Below are 16,221 nucleotides of genomic sequence, written 5' to 3'. Positions count from 1 at the left end.
TCCAAAATTATATGAAGAAAATGATAGAGCAACACATACTGAAACCTTAGAAAGGCATTAAAGAAAAGATACACGTCGGAAATTTTTATTGAAAATGGCAATGCATAATTGGCAGGAAAAACTTGGAGTCTCACTGCATGTCACAGCATATACTGAAAGCAAACAACACAGGTCTTGACTCTGTTTACTGATGCCCATATTCTCCAAAGGGAGGCCCCTGCTGACCAGGCTCCACCCAGAAGTCTTGAGAATGCCAGACTTTCAAGCCACAGTGTTGACCCTCCCTGCTTCTCCTTACTGGGGCCAATGCTTTTACTCCTTCCCTGCCAGGATTCCTACCCAGGTTCATCTTCCTAGCTTATCAAAATTATAGCCCATCCATTGCCACGCAGTGAGTTAAGCTCTGTGACAGAAAGAACTCTGTCTTTCTCAGTTCCTTTATATAGGTCTAGAAAGTGGAGATGGTTACATCACTCCTATTTTACAGAAAACCAAAGCAGACAGCTGATCACACTGTACTGCTGAAAAAAATGACAGCAGTTGTCAATTAGGATTTATCTAACCATGGGGTCCCTTTTCTCAGCTACTGAGTCAGGAGAATCACGCTCTAATCTCAAACTCCCATTTTTAAAATCAAAAACGAAAATGCTTTAATGCAAAACAGTTGAAGGTAGTCAGGTACCTACTTATCAGAGAACTGATTTTAGCAGTGAAAGAGGCTTGCTTTTCTAAGTGCCTTCTCCTACCCCACCATGGCTTTTCATGAAATGTGCAGGTAGGAATACGTTCTGATTTCCTATCCTAAAGCACACGCTGTTACTTGTCACTTCGACACAGTGGCTGATAGCCGGGCTATCTCCCCATGGTTCCTGCAGAACCTCCAAAAGCTGCCATCCATCTATCTACACCCGACATGAAATAACTCATCTTTCCAGAACTCAGGTAGCGGTCATCTACGGTCTTCTAAGACTTGTTACTACAGACCAACCTGTGGCATTTCCCCTGTTTTAATGGTGAATGAATGGTGATAACTATTTAATATGCTTATTTTCTACCTTAGTCACAGGCTGGAATCACTCAGGTTGCTATGCACCATGCCATCCCCAGGCCACGCCAGATTAGTAAACTAAAAAGCTTGGCTGGAAGAAACACTGGCCTCAGATTTTTAAGATTATTTTGGTTTTTATTTATGGGAATGTCCATATGCATGTATGCCACATGTGTTTATGTGTCTGTGGAGACCAGAAGAGGATGACAGACCCTCTGGTGCTGGAGTTTCAGTTGGTTCTGATCCACCTTACGTGGGTGCTGGGAACCAAACTCAGGTCCTCTGGATGAGCAGCAAGTGCTCTTGACCACAGAGCCATCTCTCCAACCCAAGCCTCAATATATTTTCATCTTTGAGATGATTCCAACAGACACTGAATTTGAGAGCCATATCTTTAATCAGTATTAAGCTTTAATATTTCTGGTGGTAGAGATCAACAAGCCCAGTGTAACACAATTTATAATAGCTATCAATTATGTAAATCCAGGATGTTCAAAAATGTATTTGAAATAAAACTAAGAGATTTCAAAAGAAACTATCATAGAGCACCAATATTAGTTACTTAACAAAAGTCCTTTTAGCTAGTGCTACAGACAAACACACAGAAAACCTTAAAAACACACACACACATATAGGTGCAGGTGCGCGCACGCACACACACACCCAGACCCCTGAGCCACAGTGGGCTCACCTCCAGAAACACATATCTACTGCTGCCCCTCCTCCATGTAATCTCATAGTAACAGCCTTTTCATGCCCAAAAATCAAAGGAAAGAAATCCTCTAAGCCTTTTTCCAAAGCCAATGCTGAATGCTGAGACTTCCTCCTTGATCTGCACCATTAAATGAAAACCTGCTGCCTTCTACAAGCATACTTGAACCACCACAGGTTTTAAAGTCCCTAGCAGAAGTCAATGTGATTCAGGAATCATACAACCAATCAAAAAAAAAAAAAAAAAAAAAAAAAGATGCTTAATCAGCGTAAATAAGAAGACTAGAATTAAAACACAATCAGTGAAATTTGAAAGAAATGACCCTTGTTCTTTCTAGCTATAAGTCTTGCTTGTAATAAATGTTTGCCGGTTCTGATAGTCCTGAGATTATTCCCGATCCATTTTCCCAACCTTCTGCTTCACTAAGGAAAAGCCTCTGTGACGTTTCTGGTCATTAGTCCCACAGACACAGTAAGCACTGAGCACTTCTCGGGACTGATAAATTAAATTTGGGGTAAATGTGAAGGCTTGAATCTGTGGTTCCAACACTTCAGAAGCTGAAGTCATGCTATAAATTCAGGGCCAGCCTGCACTACAGATTAAGACCTTGCGTCAACAAAATTGATTCTCCCATGAAAAGAATATATTTATTCATTTTTTGATGACTGCAGTATACACTCACAGCAATTTGAGGGTCTTTCTTACTGTTGTGAAAGTATTCTGAACCAGCATAATTCAGAAGAAGGAAACATGTCTACTTACAGGTATCATCCAGTTGGCCAGGTCACCATATTTAGAAACCTGCATGGCTCCTAGCATTGTTAGATTCACATGTCCCCTGGAGAAAAAAAAAACAAGAAGTATAAGGCAAACTTATACAAGCATTATGTCTCCTCTGCTCCAAAACATCAACAATTAAAATAATCGAATACCCTGAAATGTATCTGTTTTCCCACTCCCTACAATAGATTCCTAAATACATCAGCTCTGAGCTGGTACAAAGAAATAACCATTAAGAGTTCTTTAAACAACAACAACAACAAAATTATAGCTTATGCCGTCTCCGGAAACAAACTAAGCACAGGTGTGCACAGTGAAGTTTGTCGAGGGAGTGGATGTAACTTGTTTCAAAGGCGAACAGTGGCTGAAGAAACTGCTGGGAATTTATAATGATATTACTTCAGTCAAGCCGGCACAAAGGTGCAAACGTGCAGGGGGTCTTTTCAAAGTAGTGGGGGTGGATATTTCCATGCCCAAACCTCCGTGGCTATCTGCAGCTGAACAAACTGTGGTCGTTTAACGGGACTGTGGGAAACGGGACGGTGCCTCCCAGTCTTGCTCACAGGTTCAGGGGATGAGTCAGCCCACTCCACCCCATGTGAATCTGAGGGGCTCCGTTTTTTACATACCCTCTAATCATGGCGAATGACTCATCGCTGGAGAAGAAAGAGGCTCCTGGGAGAACAGTAACTGTTTCCTTTCCTAAATGCACACACAAGAGAAAGGAGGGAAGCAGGGAAGGGACTATTAGATCTCTGAGATTATGACGATGAACAGAGAGGTCTGAACGTGTCTGCTTCTGAAAGGCTCGACAATGCAACCGAAATGCACCTGCTTCTGAGGTAGCAACTGTCCGCCCTGAGAAGAGGTGAATTTTGCCAATGACACTGTTATAGCTTTGTCCCTGAAAAGTGATAAGAACCAGCATTTGTGAGATTATCGCTTGAAAATTCTCTTCAGGCAAAGCACCCTCTAGGGTCTACAGGATACCCTTCATCGTTTCGGCTTTAGACACTGACACCCTGCAATTCGACTAAAGCATGCCGAGGATCCAACATGCAACACAGTGGCTGCAGGCACCAGTACCACACCGCACATTTGAAACAGGTTCCGGGAGGGACCTCAGATGGCAGCTGAGGAACGATGAGTGGTCATTAACTTGATTATGTCAATCATTCCACTATGTAGACATGCATCAAGTCAACACGGCAAATGTTCAACACTGAATACGTGCTTACTGCCTTGCCAACAGTGTTGGCTAGCTCTGTGTCTACTTGGCTAGAATCACTGGAAAGGAGGAAGCCTTAATGGAGAGAATGTCTCCGTAAGATCTGCAGGTTATGTTCTTAATAGTGATATGTGAGGAGGGGCCAGGGTGGTGCCATCCCTGAGCTGGGGGTGCTGAGCAAGCCATAGGAAACAAGTAAGCACTGCCCCCTCCCCCACCTCATGGTCTCTGCATCAGCTCCAGCCTCCAGGTTCCTGTCCTGACTTCTTTGATGATGCTGATACAAAAGTATAAGTCAAATAAACCCTTTCCTCTCCAAGTTGCATTGGTCATGGTGTTTTATGACAGCAATGGCAACCCTGACTATGACCCCAACTATAGCTTAACAAATCTGGGGGGAAATCTAAAGTAAAAAATACATGAATATAAAAAGGACCTACCTAACCTCTTACTGTCATTAAGCCTGAGCCTCCCTCCTTACATTCCAGTACACACACATCCATCTTGTTCTCTAGATCCCATAAGCCGTGAGGTTCTTTCCAATCACCTACTTCCATGAAATCAGAGAATGCCTGAACACGTTTAATACTAATTTCCTAGAAACTTCCTTAAAAAGAGTTCTAAAAATTACACATTGGTTTAAAAGTTCAGAGCTTGGGGGAAAAAAGAAAAAACTTCGTGTTTGGCTGGGTGTGGCAGCACATCCTTATAATCCCAGAAGTCAGGAGGCTGAGGCAGAAGGATGACCAAAGTCAACACGGCAAATTCCAGACTAGCCAGGATTCCAGACCCTATTGACCCAGTGAGTCTACTCGCTGCACACTGGTGACTTGGTCAGCCCCAAGCTGCCCGTCTTGTGTGATCTACTTTCTCGCTGCCCCAGGGCTTCAGAACATCACATGGTCTCCACTGGAAAAGTGCTTAAATGCCATCTGACCGAAGTAAGTCAGCTGTCTCGGAACACTCCATCCTCTCCTCCGACAAAGTAAGATAGCTAAGCAGAGCAAAAAAAGCTACAGCTGAGAGGTCAAAATCGAGGAAAAGCTCGCAGATGCATCAGGGCCAGGAGAGGTCTCTGGCCATCCCTAGCTGTGCACCAGAGCCACACTGGCTACTTCTCAACGTCTGCTGAAAGCTAATACTTTCATCGATAACCCCCACTTTGAGCTCGAGTATGGGGGAAAAATAAGCCTATTTATACCATACTGAAATATTTATTGCCCGGGGTGGGGGGGGGGTTGATTCTAAATAATGGAAACATTTTCTCCCCTTCCAGAGTACAATAAAACTGAAACGCTTTGGGGGACGCTTCCCCAACGGGGTTTTAGAAGTGGCTTTTAGACAGCACATGAAACCTCGGAGATCAAGTGAGGTAATGCAGGTGAGGTCCTCGTTCAGAGCCGGGCACAGAGCAGCAGCCCCACAACATCAACTGCTGCAATTACCACTAATACAGCCCTCTCCAAACCTCTTAGGAAAAGAGGCAGCGCTGCTGTCCTCCAGGGATAACTGTACAGGACCAACAACTAACTGGCTATAAAGTGAGGCTCCTAGCCAGCCGGCATGAGCCCTCAGCTTTAGGACATTCACGACACCGCCAGAACTCATCCGAACGCAACTTCTCCATCTAGCACAAACAGATCCTTCACCAGCCAAGCGAAGTGGCGAGTCACGGAGGAAAACTGTAGCGGGCATGGAAGGGACGTACACCACGTCTTTGTTTTCTGAGTAGTTAATCATAATGGTGTCCACAAGGCAATTTTCCGCTGATGATACATGGAAGGGTGCTCCCAATTACCAATATTAGAATTATTAGAATTAGCATCGCTGTTAGTAGTATCACTATGAGCATTTTACAGGAAATCCTGAGATGAATGAGGAACATCCTGGCTTGCTAAGAGCAGCAGAAAGCATAATTTTATGGAAAAGCCCTGAGAACAACTCTTGTGGGAAAGGACCCAGGCCCCTTCTCTAAGGCACTCTGATACATTACTCTCTTCTGAGGCAAACTTAACTACCCACATCTTTATTTATTTATACTGTTAATGTTGGGTGCATGTATGTTCATGTATCTTCTAACACACATCATTTTAAAGTAGCTATTTGCACACATTTTTATTCGCGTGTTGTGTGTGTGTGTGTGTGTGTGTGGTCAGAGTACAATTCCTAGGACTCCTTTCTCCCTGCCACCCTGTGGGACACAGGAAATGAACTCTGGTCAGGTCTGTGCCTAAGCAACTCTGCCCATGAGCCACATCACTAGCTTGACTTTTATTCATTAATAATTGCTGTGAGCATGTCAACAGGTCATCCAATCCAAAGGTCAGCCCAGAAAACATATAGACCAGCAGTATCAGTTAGACTAAATAGGTTGTATTTATAGTCTCAGGAACACACACACACACACACACACACACACACACACACACACACACACACACACTTAAAGAAAATGAGGTCGTGAATTTGAAAGAGAGCAAGGTGATGTATTTAGCCTTACCTCTAAGGCTCCGAGAACACTGCAGAGGAGGGGGCAGAAAGAATGTAAAAGCAGAAGACAGGAAGGAGGGATGCAAAACTGATATCCTATAGATAAGACATGGCCATTGTAACTATGAACTCAAAGTGACTGAATGTTCCTATACTGATAAGCCATGGCCATGCCAACATACCTTCTGGTAAGGATGGGAGGGACTCACAAAGCCCAACCGTCATTACTGAACTATTCAAGGAGAGGAGTCACTGCCTCAGCTGGGTACCCACTGCTGACTCTACCAGGCTCTAATGGGTACACTTTCAATCTAATGGTCACACACATGACCCTGATTGAATTAAATGGATCATGAAACAAAACAAAGCCATGAGTCTGGGGAGGGGGAACAGTGGATGCAGGTGATAGGGATGAGAGAGAGGAGAAAGGGTAAGAGAAGGGAGCGACAGAGTGCATTAATACACCTATGGAAATACCAACAGATGACCGTGTGCACATCTAAATCTTCTCAGACAGCTTTGTCAGGAAAGTCCATTCATTTTATCCTCACCTAGTCCTTTGGTTCACAGTTCAATAGAGAGTAGTAACCAACCAACCAAAGCTGCAAACAAAATTCAACTCCCCTATGATACTGGTTCTCAAACCTGAATAACCATCAGACTCACATGGAGAGCTTCTACATACGTAGACTGCCCCCTCCTCCAACTCACCCAGTTCCTAATTCAGTGCATGGGTAGTTGGAGCTGAGATCTAACAGTCACGGGTTATGCTACCACTGTGGATATGGAGACTTGGAGAACAAATACCCTAAGGAGGAAAAGGAGCTTATGGTACAACAAACAAGAGAAATAGTTACAAAGTAAAAGGAGAAGAGAAAGACACTTAATGTACTGTAGGCTCAGCGAAGGACCAAGGGCTGTTATGAGATATTCTGGTGGTAAATTATGAACACAGAAATGTGGATAAAAATGAAGGCATCCTAAGCAGAGAAAGCCCAACGGATGTTCAATATAGAACTGACTGTTCTTCCAGGCACAGGCCCGTGATGTTCCAGAAGTGGCAGAGCCCTGAGAAGTAGGATAACTCTGGGGAGGCCATTCTAGTTGTTACTGGGTGTTTGGTAGCATCCTTGGTCTCTCTCTATCTGCTAGACACCAGTAGCGCTTGCTCCCAGACCTAACAGTAAAAAAATATTCCCAGACTCTGTCAAATATCCCCGAGAGCCTTTTGAAAGTGGCCAGTGTAGAAACTACATAGGTCACAAGATGGACAAGGTGATGGTTTCTAAAGCAGCTTCCATGAATGGGTACACCATTAAGAGCCTTGCTTGTATACCAGAAGAAAACAGCACCAATATTGAAACACGCTGGGCTCACGTTTAATGAGAGAGCAGAAGTGTGGGAATTATTAGAAAGTTCAGTGACTGTAGGTTTGCACCAGATTCCCATCGTACCTACAGGCTGCCATCTGGGAATCTTGAAAGCCAACCCTTCAGCAGGCGTGACAGCATATGACAGAGCAAAGGAGGAGGAACAAGACACTGGGAGCCCAGGCTCTGATGACTTTATCTTGGTCACTTGGAGATGGCAGTGGTATTTCAAAACTGGAAAACTGGTAGCTCCATTGGGACAGAGCTCCTTCGAAATTTTAAAACATAGGAAGCCCTACAGTTCAACAAAGAGACTGAAAAGCTTAGCTACTTTCCCAAGGAAAATGGATTCTACACATGGTGAAGCCAAAGGTTTCAGAAATGGAGTTATTCATTTTTGCAAATAACCAACTAACACAATAAATTAGTCAAAGCAAGCAGCAAATATTTTCACAGATCAGTGAGCGCCTGCTTAAAGGCTACAGCACAATTCAAGTATAGCGTTGGTTAAATGTCATCGAATTATCACACTGGGCCTTTCAGAGTTGAGTTGTGTTAGCTAATTCAGATACTCAATCCAAATGTGCATAACTTCCAAAACTCCCGAGCATCAGACATCAGTTTGACAGCTGGCCTTTATGTTCAGCTCACATTACTTCTGAGAGTTACACATACTATTTCTGAGTGCAAAGTAAGAACAATACTTCTGTGGGGGCAGAATTAACAAAGAAGGCACTGAAAATCCTCCTAGGACAGAAATTAACTTCTTAAGAGCTTCTCCATTCCAAGGATGAGCCCAAGGCCAATGGGAAAGCAATGTTACCTCAAGCATTGTGACAGTTGACTAAGCCGACTGGTTCATTCTCTAGGTTGATAATATACTTCATGTCCCTGTCACATAACAGGCTGATAATAAAAGGCAAAGAATATGGCTACATAAGTAGAGAAGACTACAACGCTAGAGTCCCCAAGTCAAAGAAATGTCTCCTTGTCTTCAGTTTACATCCTCAGCATGAATTCAGTGGCCTTTACAGACTGAGGTAACCCCCTCTGCAGAGGACCCTCTCACACTAATAAGGCCTACAGTACAGAATGATACACACTGCCTACTACCAAAACCCCAGTGTACCAGGCTAGTACTGTGTATCCACACCCACTTTCTCTATCCACAGAAGTCTGACTTATTTCCACTTGGGGTTGGCCAATACGGGCCCAAGCAGGAGACCCAGAGAATATCTTTCGTCCACCAAGGTGACTGTAATTGCCACACTTTCTGTTGGGTTGCTCTTTCCTGCAACCACACTTTAAGAATAAAGAAGAATAAGTCTCTACGGAACTTCATCATTTCTGAGTTTCCTTTATACTGTCCAAATGCTTGTAAATTGCCTATCTCTAAACTTGTCTCAACAGCGCCATGTAAGGTTATGTTCTCCATATACAAGGTTCTGCCACTAAAATGGCGCCTACACATCCTCCTTTATCACAGGTGAGACTGGATGAAAGTGATCTCAAATACTCAAAGGGTCATTTCCCTCCTTGACTGCAAACATGATGAATTCTGTCCAAGAAAGACAAAGAACTTGGTTCAAATTTTTACTGGTATTTGACATGGACCTACCCCCCGCAAAAAAAAACTGGTGAGAAATAAATGAAGTGAATTACCTGCATTGATGAGGTCAGCATCAGCTTCGTCTTTTAGTGGGTATGGGCCCTGTCAAACACAGAAGAGCACGCATTCAGACAGTGGCAGAAGCACCTCCCACCCCTGTCACATACAAAAACTGTTCAAATACCTTCCCTGAAGATCCAGAAAGTTAACAACCTAACATCCTTATGTCTATCTGTCTGTCTTTCTCTCTCCCCACACCGTGTGTGTGTGAGTGTGTGTGTGTGTGTGTGTGTGTGTGTGTGTGTATCCATCCTGTTTTTATTTCTAAACATAAAGAGAAAGGTGGTGTGAAGTTAGAAGGTGGGGAAGATTTGGAAAGAGCTATCTCCAATTAACCACCCACAAAGGAAAATTTGTGTTTTTCCTTGGTTGGTTGGTTGGTTGGTTGTTGGTTGGTTGATTGGGTGATTATTACTTTTGGGTTTTAAGACAGGATTTCTCTATATAACGGACCTCACTGTCCTAAAAGTCACTCTGTAGACCAGGCTGGCCACAGACTCACAGAGATCTGCCTGCCTCCACCTCCCAAATGCAAGGATTAAAGGGGCATGCCACTACTGCCCCATGGAAAAGTTAGTTTTCCCCAACATAGTATAACTGGGTATGCAACAGCACTTAAGGAAAGGCCTCATTCCCAGCAGTAGATGGTCAACAGAAAATGGACCCAATGGTATTTTTGGAGTGTTTGTCTCATAATGTTTTGTTTTGTATGTTTTGTTTTCTTTTAACCTATGGTTCTGATTTTGTCTTCACCGAATTTGTGTGTGTGTGTGTGTGTGTGTGTGTGTGTGTGTGTGTGTGTGTGTCTACATCTGTATATGTTTCTTGAGCTTTTTCTTTGTTCTCTTTTCCTGTTTCTTTATTTTATCCTATTCTGGTTTGGGTATTTTTACCTATTTTTTTAAATTTATTTTAAGTTGCCTGCTTGCTTTTCTTTGTTCTTAAGTTCTCCATTTCCTAATGAGAAAAAGTGGGTGTGGATTTGTGTGGGTGGAGAGGTAGGCAGGATCTAGGATGAGTTAGGGGAGGGGAAGTTGTGATATGCATAAAGTGTATAAAAGTCTATTTGAAATAAAAATTCCAATTATTTTAAAACATATATGTTGTGTAAATTTTTTTCAATAATAAAAAATAACAAAATAACTTTGTGTTTGCGTCTGTGGTCTTTGTTGGCTTGCACTGTTAACTGTCTTGGCCCACACAGAGCCTGCAGTCACAGGTGAACTCTACCTGCAACCCGTTTCAGAAGGACAGTGAATGGCACCTACACGTGCTCTTTGGCTACAAGGACTTGGAACAGCAGTTCTTTTGTTTCAGGACACAACACTCTGACTGTCTGAACTTGGAATTCCAATTTTACTTCTCACTGTATCTACATGTGAACATCCTTATGTTCCCTTGCTCAGTTCTCAGTAGGATATTCAAAAAATATAGAGTTGTGTATGTTTGTATATGTGTGTGCGTATGAAGGCATTCACATGTACACATGTGTTTATATGCACATTTTTTCGTAGAGATCAAAATGAGGACCTACACACATTTTTGGCTACACTTGAGCTAATTTCATATTCCTTTTTATAAAGTAACTCTAATGACTTGAATGGAGCCAAGAACGTTTATATCATAACACATACCAACAGAAAGAGAAAGAGGAGAAAAGACAGAAGAGTTAAGAATGAGTCAACGCTGGCTATAAATTAACTACTCCTAAAAGTGGAACTGAAAACTATCTTATAAATAAACTGAATTACACCTAATGCTTTAGGCCTCTGCATACTTCTATTTCAAAACTTGATGTGGATAATTCACAGAACCTTATTTTTCCTCTGTCTTCAAAGTGTAAAAGCCAACTGGCCCAGACAACCTCAGAGGTTCCTCAAAAGTAGCAGCCTTTGCCATCAATAGGAATCTGCTTCTATCCAGACACACCACATCTGTATGTCTCTGGGAATGACCATGAGATGGCTTAACCAATCAGTATTTACTGTGTACCTGTGATCGTCACACATATTGTCCATACAGGATATAGATTCTTCTGTATATATCATTTAATCACAGTGTCAGGAAAAGTCTACCGAGAAATAATAAAACACTGGAAAAGTATGACAAGTAAATGACAGCTGTTATTAAAGAGTAATGGTCAACCTACCAAGCCCAAGACTCCATTTTCACTTTGAAGATGAACAGTCATGTTTGGGCTGATGAAGTTACTGGCCAGCAGAGGAATCCCTATACCCAAGTTAGCTGAGGAACGATGTTAAGGTGGAACACAGCAGAAGCAGAAGGTTCTCACAGTCTTTGCATATATAAACCAGAACAAGGGTCTTCTTTAGAGGGAATTGTTATCAATATAAAAACTGAATAAATTCTCCAAACACTCTCTGCACACTCATGGATAATTTATCAAAAAAAAATTCTAATTAGTCCCCTTTTTCCCACCAACATTATTATACTTTATCACAGAGATCAAAGGAGTGACTTCAGAAGACAACCAAGGTCATTTTAGGAATAATGTAAGTCAGACTTTACTTTTTTTAATGTGATCAGCAAATTGGGTTTGTATACATTTACAACTGACATTACTAATCATGGTTTGGCCTTTGGATAAACACTAGTTCCACTACACAAAGCCCTCACTAAAAGGAAAAATGATTTAAAATTCCAAAACGACAGTATTTTGAAGTTTAAAGAAGAAAATTCTGATCAGACCAAGTGGTCACTGTTTTGATGGCTGAAGTTTGACTGAGACATCATGAGGAAAGAGAGGAGGATGAGCTTCAGTCCAGGGTGACTCCCTCCCTTGCCTATGCAATGGATGATGGCTAACATCATACTCTTTTCCCATAACTGAACTCTGATCACCGCACAGGTGCGAACTGTACAACTGAGAAACGGAGAGGCTGAGAGGGAAGACAGGAGGAGTAGAAGATTATCTCAGTCAAACTGACTGGAGAAAAGACCCAGGGGGAACAGAAGCACTCATATATGGACAGGTTCCACTTCTGTCTGCCCGAGGTCTGTTGCTGGAGCCAAAAGTCCATAAATATTTGTCTTGTCATACACCATGTGCATTGTTCACATTATGGCTCACTCTCTAGTATACTGAAAATTAGCAAACTGGCGAGCGACCTTGCATTCAACAAACTTCAGGCATCAACTACACTAAATCATCTCCACGCTGGTGATTTTTGCCAGAGATGAAATGTATAGGGTACAAAATTTGAATCATTCATTGAGTACTTTTACAAAATACAAGATAAAAGAGTGTATTCATAGGATCCTTACCAAAGGAAGCAGAGGTTTGTTAAGAAGTTGAATTTTATGGCTCCTTTCATGATCAAATGTCAGAATACCCAGAAACTAAACAGAATTGATTACATCCATGATTCTAATATTTGAAAGCCCCCATCTTGAGTAATAGCTCCTTTCCAAAACTTCCAGCTAAATGCCAAGTTACAATAACACAACTTAAACTCAGCAGTTACCAAGTGTATTTTAGTTGCCATCAAGAAAAAAATGTAGATCACAAATTAAAAAAATCTTGCCTAGATACGGGATTACATATCCCATCCTGTAAAATCTGACTACTTTTAAGGTTAATGTGAACTAGACAAGAACAACAACCTGCCGAACATGGACCACCAAGGACTGTAGGTTTGGTGGGGCTCAGGCTGACAAAGGATACCATACATGCCGTCCTCAAACTCAAGAGCAGCTCTCTTGATGATCCGCTCCCTAACATCTTCCCCGGGCTTACCAGATTTGGCTTTTCCATCGCCTTCCTTTCGGAGTGATAAACGCTTTAAAATAAACAGAAGCAAAGTATCCATGGTTAAGATCTTCTTTCAACGTTAGCATTGCTTGAATCTAAAGATTTACGGGGGGGGGGGGGATTATAGTAATAATTACCAGTGGGAAGCAAGTCCTACAATATATAAGGGATCATTTTTCAAGAGAACGCATGGGTGATGAGTCATGACAGAACTCTTTCTTTAGGAAGATAATAGAGCAGGTTAGATTTGAGAAAGACATCTGTCCCCAGTGCTGTCAGAATGTGTCTGACTGTGCTACTATTCCCAGCCACCTATTTCCACCCGCAAGGTCCAGGCTGACTTTGCTGTGTGGGCCTCACAAGGAACCATGGAAACGGCCAGAGGAAAGTTTGCACTACTAAATCTCCTCAAAGCAGACTGGTCTGCTTGGAAATATCCTCACCTAGCTCACTAGGCTCCCGGCAGCAGTCTGGGGCAGCATGTTGGCTTTCACTCAACTCTTAGCGTCCCCACTATATACCTATTGTGGTCCTAATCCCTAGAAACTTTAGACTCTTAACATCAACTGAGACCTGAGAGGTCAGTTATTGTGGAAAAGCCTCGGTCCTCCTAAACTCAACCCCTGGACACCTCCCTAACCATCACCTGCCCATTGCTCAAAGCCAGTTATACATTCTTCCTATTTCAAGATAGATATTTATGAAGAAGCATTAAGACTCCAGAGGGGTGAAACCAACCAAGGTTGATTATTCATGTCTGCCCTCTAAGACAATGCTGATCCAAAATCAGGGATCAAGAATTGTAACTACTACAGAAGCCTGGCAGATATGATAGCCTACAAAATCACAAGACAATGAGACACTGTGACCCTGGACAGACACACAGTCAGTTCCTTCCTTCTGGATGCTCCTACTTAGGAGCCAGAGTGAGACAGCTCAGCTCCAACCTCCTGTCACCTGGAATGGCCTGAGAGACGTATGTCCCTGGTAACCAGATTTACATGAACTGGCAGCGAAGCTCTGTAAATTACCTCGATTCTCTTCTCGTACTTCTCTCCCTTTATAAGGCGGTGGACATAAATCTTTGGAATGTGGATATCTTCTGGGGCAAATGAGCCGATGTCTACAATTTCTTCAACCTGGAGTGAAAGAAAAAGTGTAAAAGTGAGAGAGTGAAAGTTTAAAATATTTATGTTTTTAAAAGTGAAACACATATAAGTCCACGTCCAGCTTGTGAATCTGGTACAAATAATAAGTGTCTGTATCTATATAAGTGCATGCGGCTTATACCAGACGTTTTAGACCCACAACTGAGAAGAAACCCTATATTTGGCTGAATGCAAAATTCAGGACATAAAGCGACAAAACTTAGAGTGTTCTGAGAGAACTTTGGTTACAAATTCATCAAATGCATCAGGGCAGCTGCTTGGACCTTCAACAAATTGCAGCTCATCAATGCAAAGCTCAAAATTGAACTCCTTAAATTAGCGGGGAATTTATCATATCAAAGAAAAAAATCTGTAACAACATCTGTGTGGTCACTCGCAGAGGTTTTCCAATATAGATGCAAATGCCGCTCACAGCCAGCTTTAATTACTCCCCTTGTTTACTTCCCAGCATCGGGCCAGAACTGAAATCATCAAAATAATTTCACTCAAAGATGGATAATTGATTTTAATATGGGAATTTCAAGAAGGAATTATTAAGTAATAACGAGAAACAGTCAAATTAATTCGAATCAGAGTCATTCACAATGACATTTTGCAATGATAGAAAATGTTCCCAAGTTAGTCTGCTATTTTAGGATTCTTTTTTTTTTTTTTTTTAACAATAGCATAAATGAACTAAGAATGACAAGGAGTCAAGGAAAACTAATCTCAACATTAAATTCTGGCTAAAGCTAATTTTGGTTAAAGAATCGGCTTTCTCGTGACTGTAGAGATAATCTCTTGTGCACTGTGCACCTGTCAGTAAGAAGCTGACTGGCCAATGAATTGGGGCAGGATTAGAAGGTGGGACATCTGGCAGAGAGAGGGGATTCTGGGAAAGACCGGAGTGGAAAGGAAGATTCAACCAGAGACAGAGGAAGATGATCAGATAAAACAGGACACATAACAGCCACCAGGGAAGAACTTAGAATAACAACGGGATTATAGAGGTGCTCTAGTCAGGGGACAGAACCCTAGCTTTTAGCTGAGGCATATTTATTCATGGTAAGAAGTCTCAGAGTCGCTATTTTGGGAAACAAAGTAGTAAGCTTACGGGTTACACGTGACAAATGCAAAATCAGCTTAATGGATGTCATATTGCTATGGCTTGACACTTGGACACTTCTCATTGTCTATATACAAAGAGTTAGGGCACCTTCAGGTAACTGATGGGAGGGTTCTATGGGACCATAACCCCCTTATCTGTGCTTTCCACTTTCTGGCCACAGTTAAGATAAGCAGGCTGTTTTTTCTGCCACACATCCCCCACTACTGCTATCTAGCACCCCACTCCCGGGAGGTCCAAAGACTGTGGCCAAACTAATCCTTTTCTCTCTTTGAGGTGATTACCAGATCTTTCAATAGTGACAGAAATCTAATACAATGCCTAAAGCAAACAGCCATTTGCTTAAACGGGCTGACTTACCTAAACAGGCAGAGCTGTTCTGGTCTAAAAGAGACTAGCCCTAGCCGGAGTAAACAGGCTGACTTATCTAAACAGGCAGAGCTGTTCTGGTCTAAAAGAGACTAGCCGGAGTTAAGCCCTCACTCTGCAGTCCTGTCTCTCACCAGGCGCCTGCCACAGGGAAGGAGCACAGAGCTCAGATCACCAGTTACTACACACTGCCCCCAAGCAGCTGAAGAACACCAGGGCACTGGGTGGGGACTGGTTCTGATAAGAAAGATCTGGGGAAAAAATTAAAACACCAAGGAGGAATCATGGTATCCGTGTTGAGTTGGTATGGAGAGATGGACTTGGGAACACACAAGAGAAACAGGAATTTGTGGGGCTCATGTCTTCCAACAGGGGATGACAAGAAGCTTCTTGCCCTCTGAATCATTCCATGGTATATTCACCATTTATTCACATTCTCTTTCTCTTCCTCTCCTCCCTCCCTTCCTGTCTCCCTCCTTCTATCTTTCCCTCCTTCCTTTCCTCCAGTC

The 16,221-nt window shown here is 42.4% G+C and overlaps 1 protein-coding gene across 1 annotated transcript in view; it reads right to left on the bottom strand.

Moving 5' to 3' along the window:
• OXCT1 (3-oxoacid CoA-transferase 1) overlaps positions 1 to 16,221 on the bottom strand; it is a 123,707-nt gene that overhangs the window by 45,319 nt on the left and 62,167 nt on the right. The window contains exons 8-13 of the mRNA XM_080933615.1: positions 14,101 to 14,208; positions 12,983 to 13,097; positions 11,447 to 11,541; positions 9,291 to 9,339; positions 3,170 to 3,242; positions 2,523 to 2,598 (exon numbers count right to left, since the gene is read on the bottom strand). Coding sequence (XP_080789741.1) covers positions 2,523 to 2,598; positions 3,170 to 3,242; positions 9,291 to 9,339; positions 11,447 to 11,541; positions 12,983 to 13,097; positions 14,101 to 14,208 — 516 coding nt within the window. The remainder of the gene's footprint in view (positions 1 to 2,522; positions 2,599 to 3,169; positions 3,243 to 9,290; positions 9,340 to 11,446; positions 11,542 to 12,982; positions 13,098 to 14,100; positions 14,209 to 16,221) is intronic.

The sequence above is a fragment of the Micromys minutus genome (assembly GCF_963924665.1).
Source record: "Micromys minutus genome assembly, chromosome: 20".
In the NCBI taxonomy this organism is placed as follows: Eukaryota; Metazoa; Chordata; class Mammalia; order Rodentia; family Muridae; genus Micromys; species Micromys minutus.
Note: the sequence above shows the minus strand (reverse complement) of the source record. Positions and strands in the feature narration are given on the sequence as shown.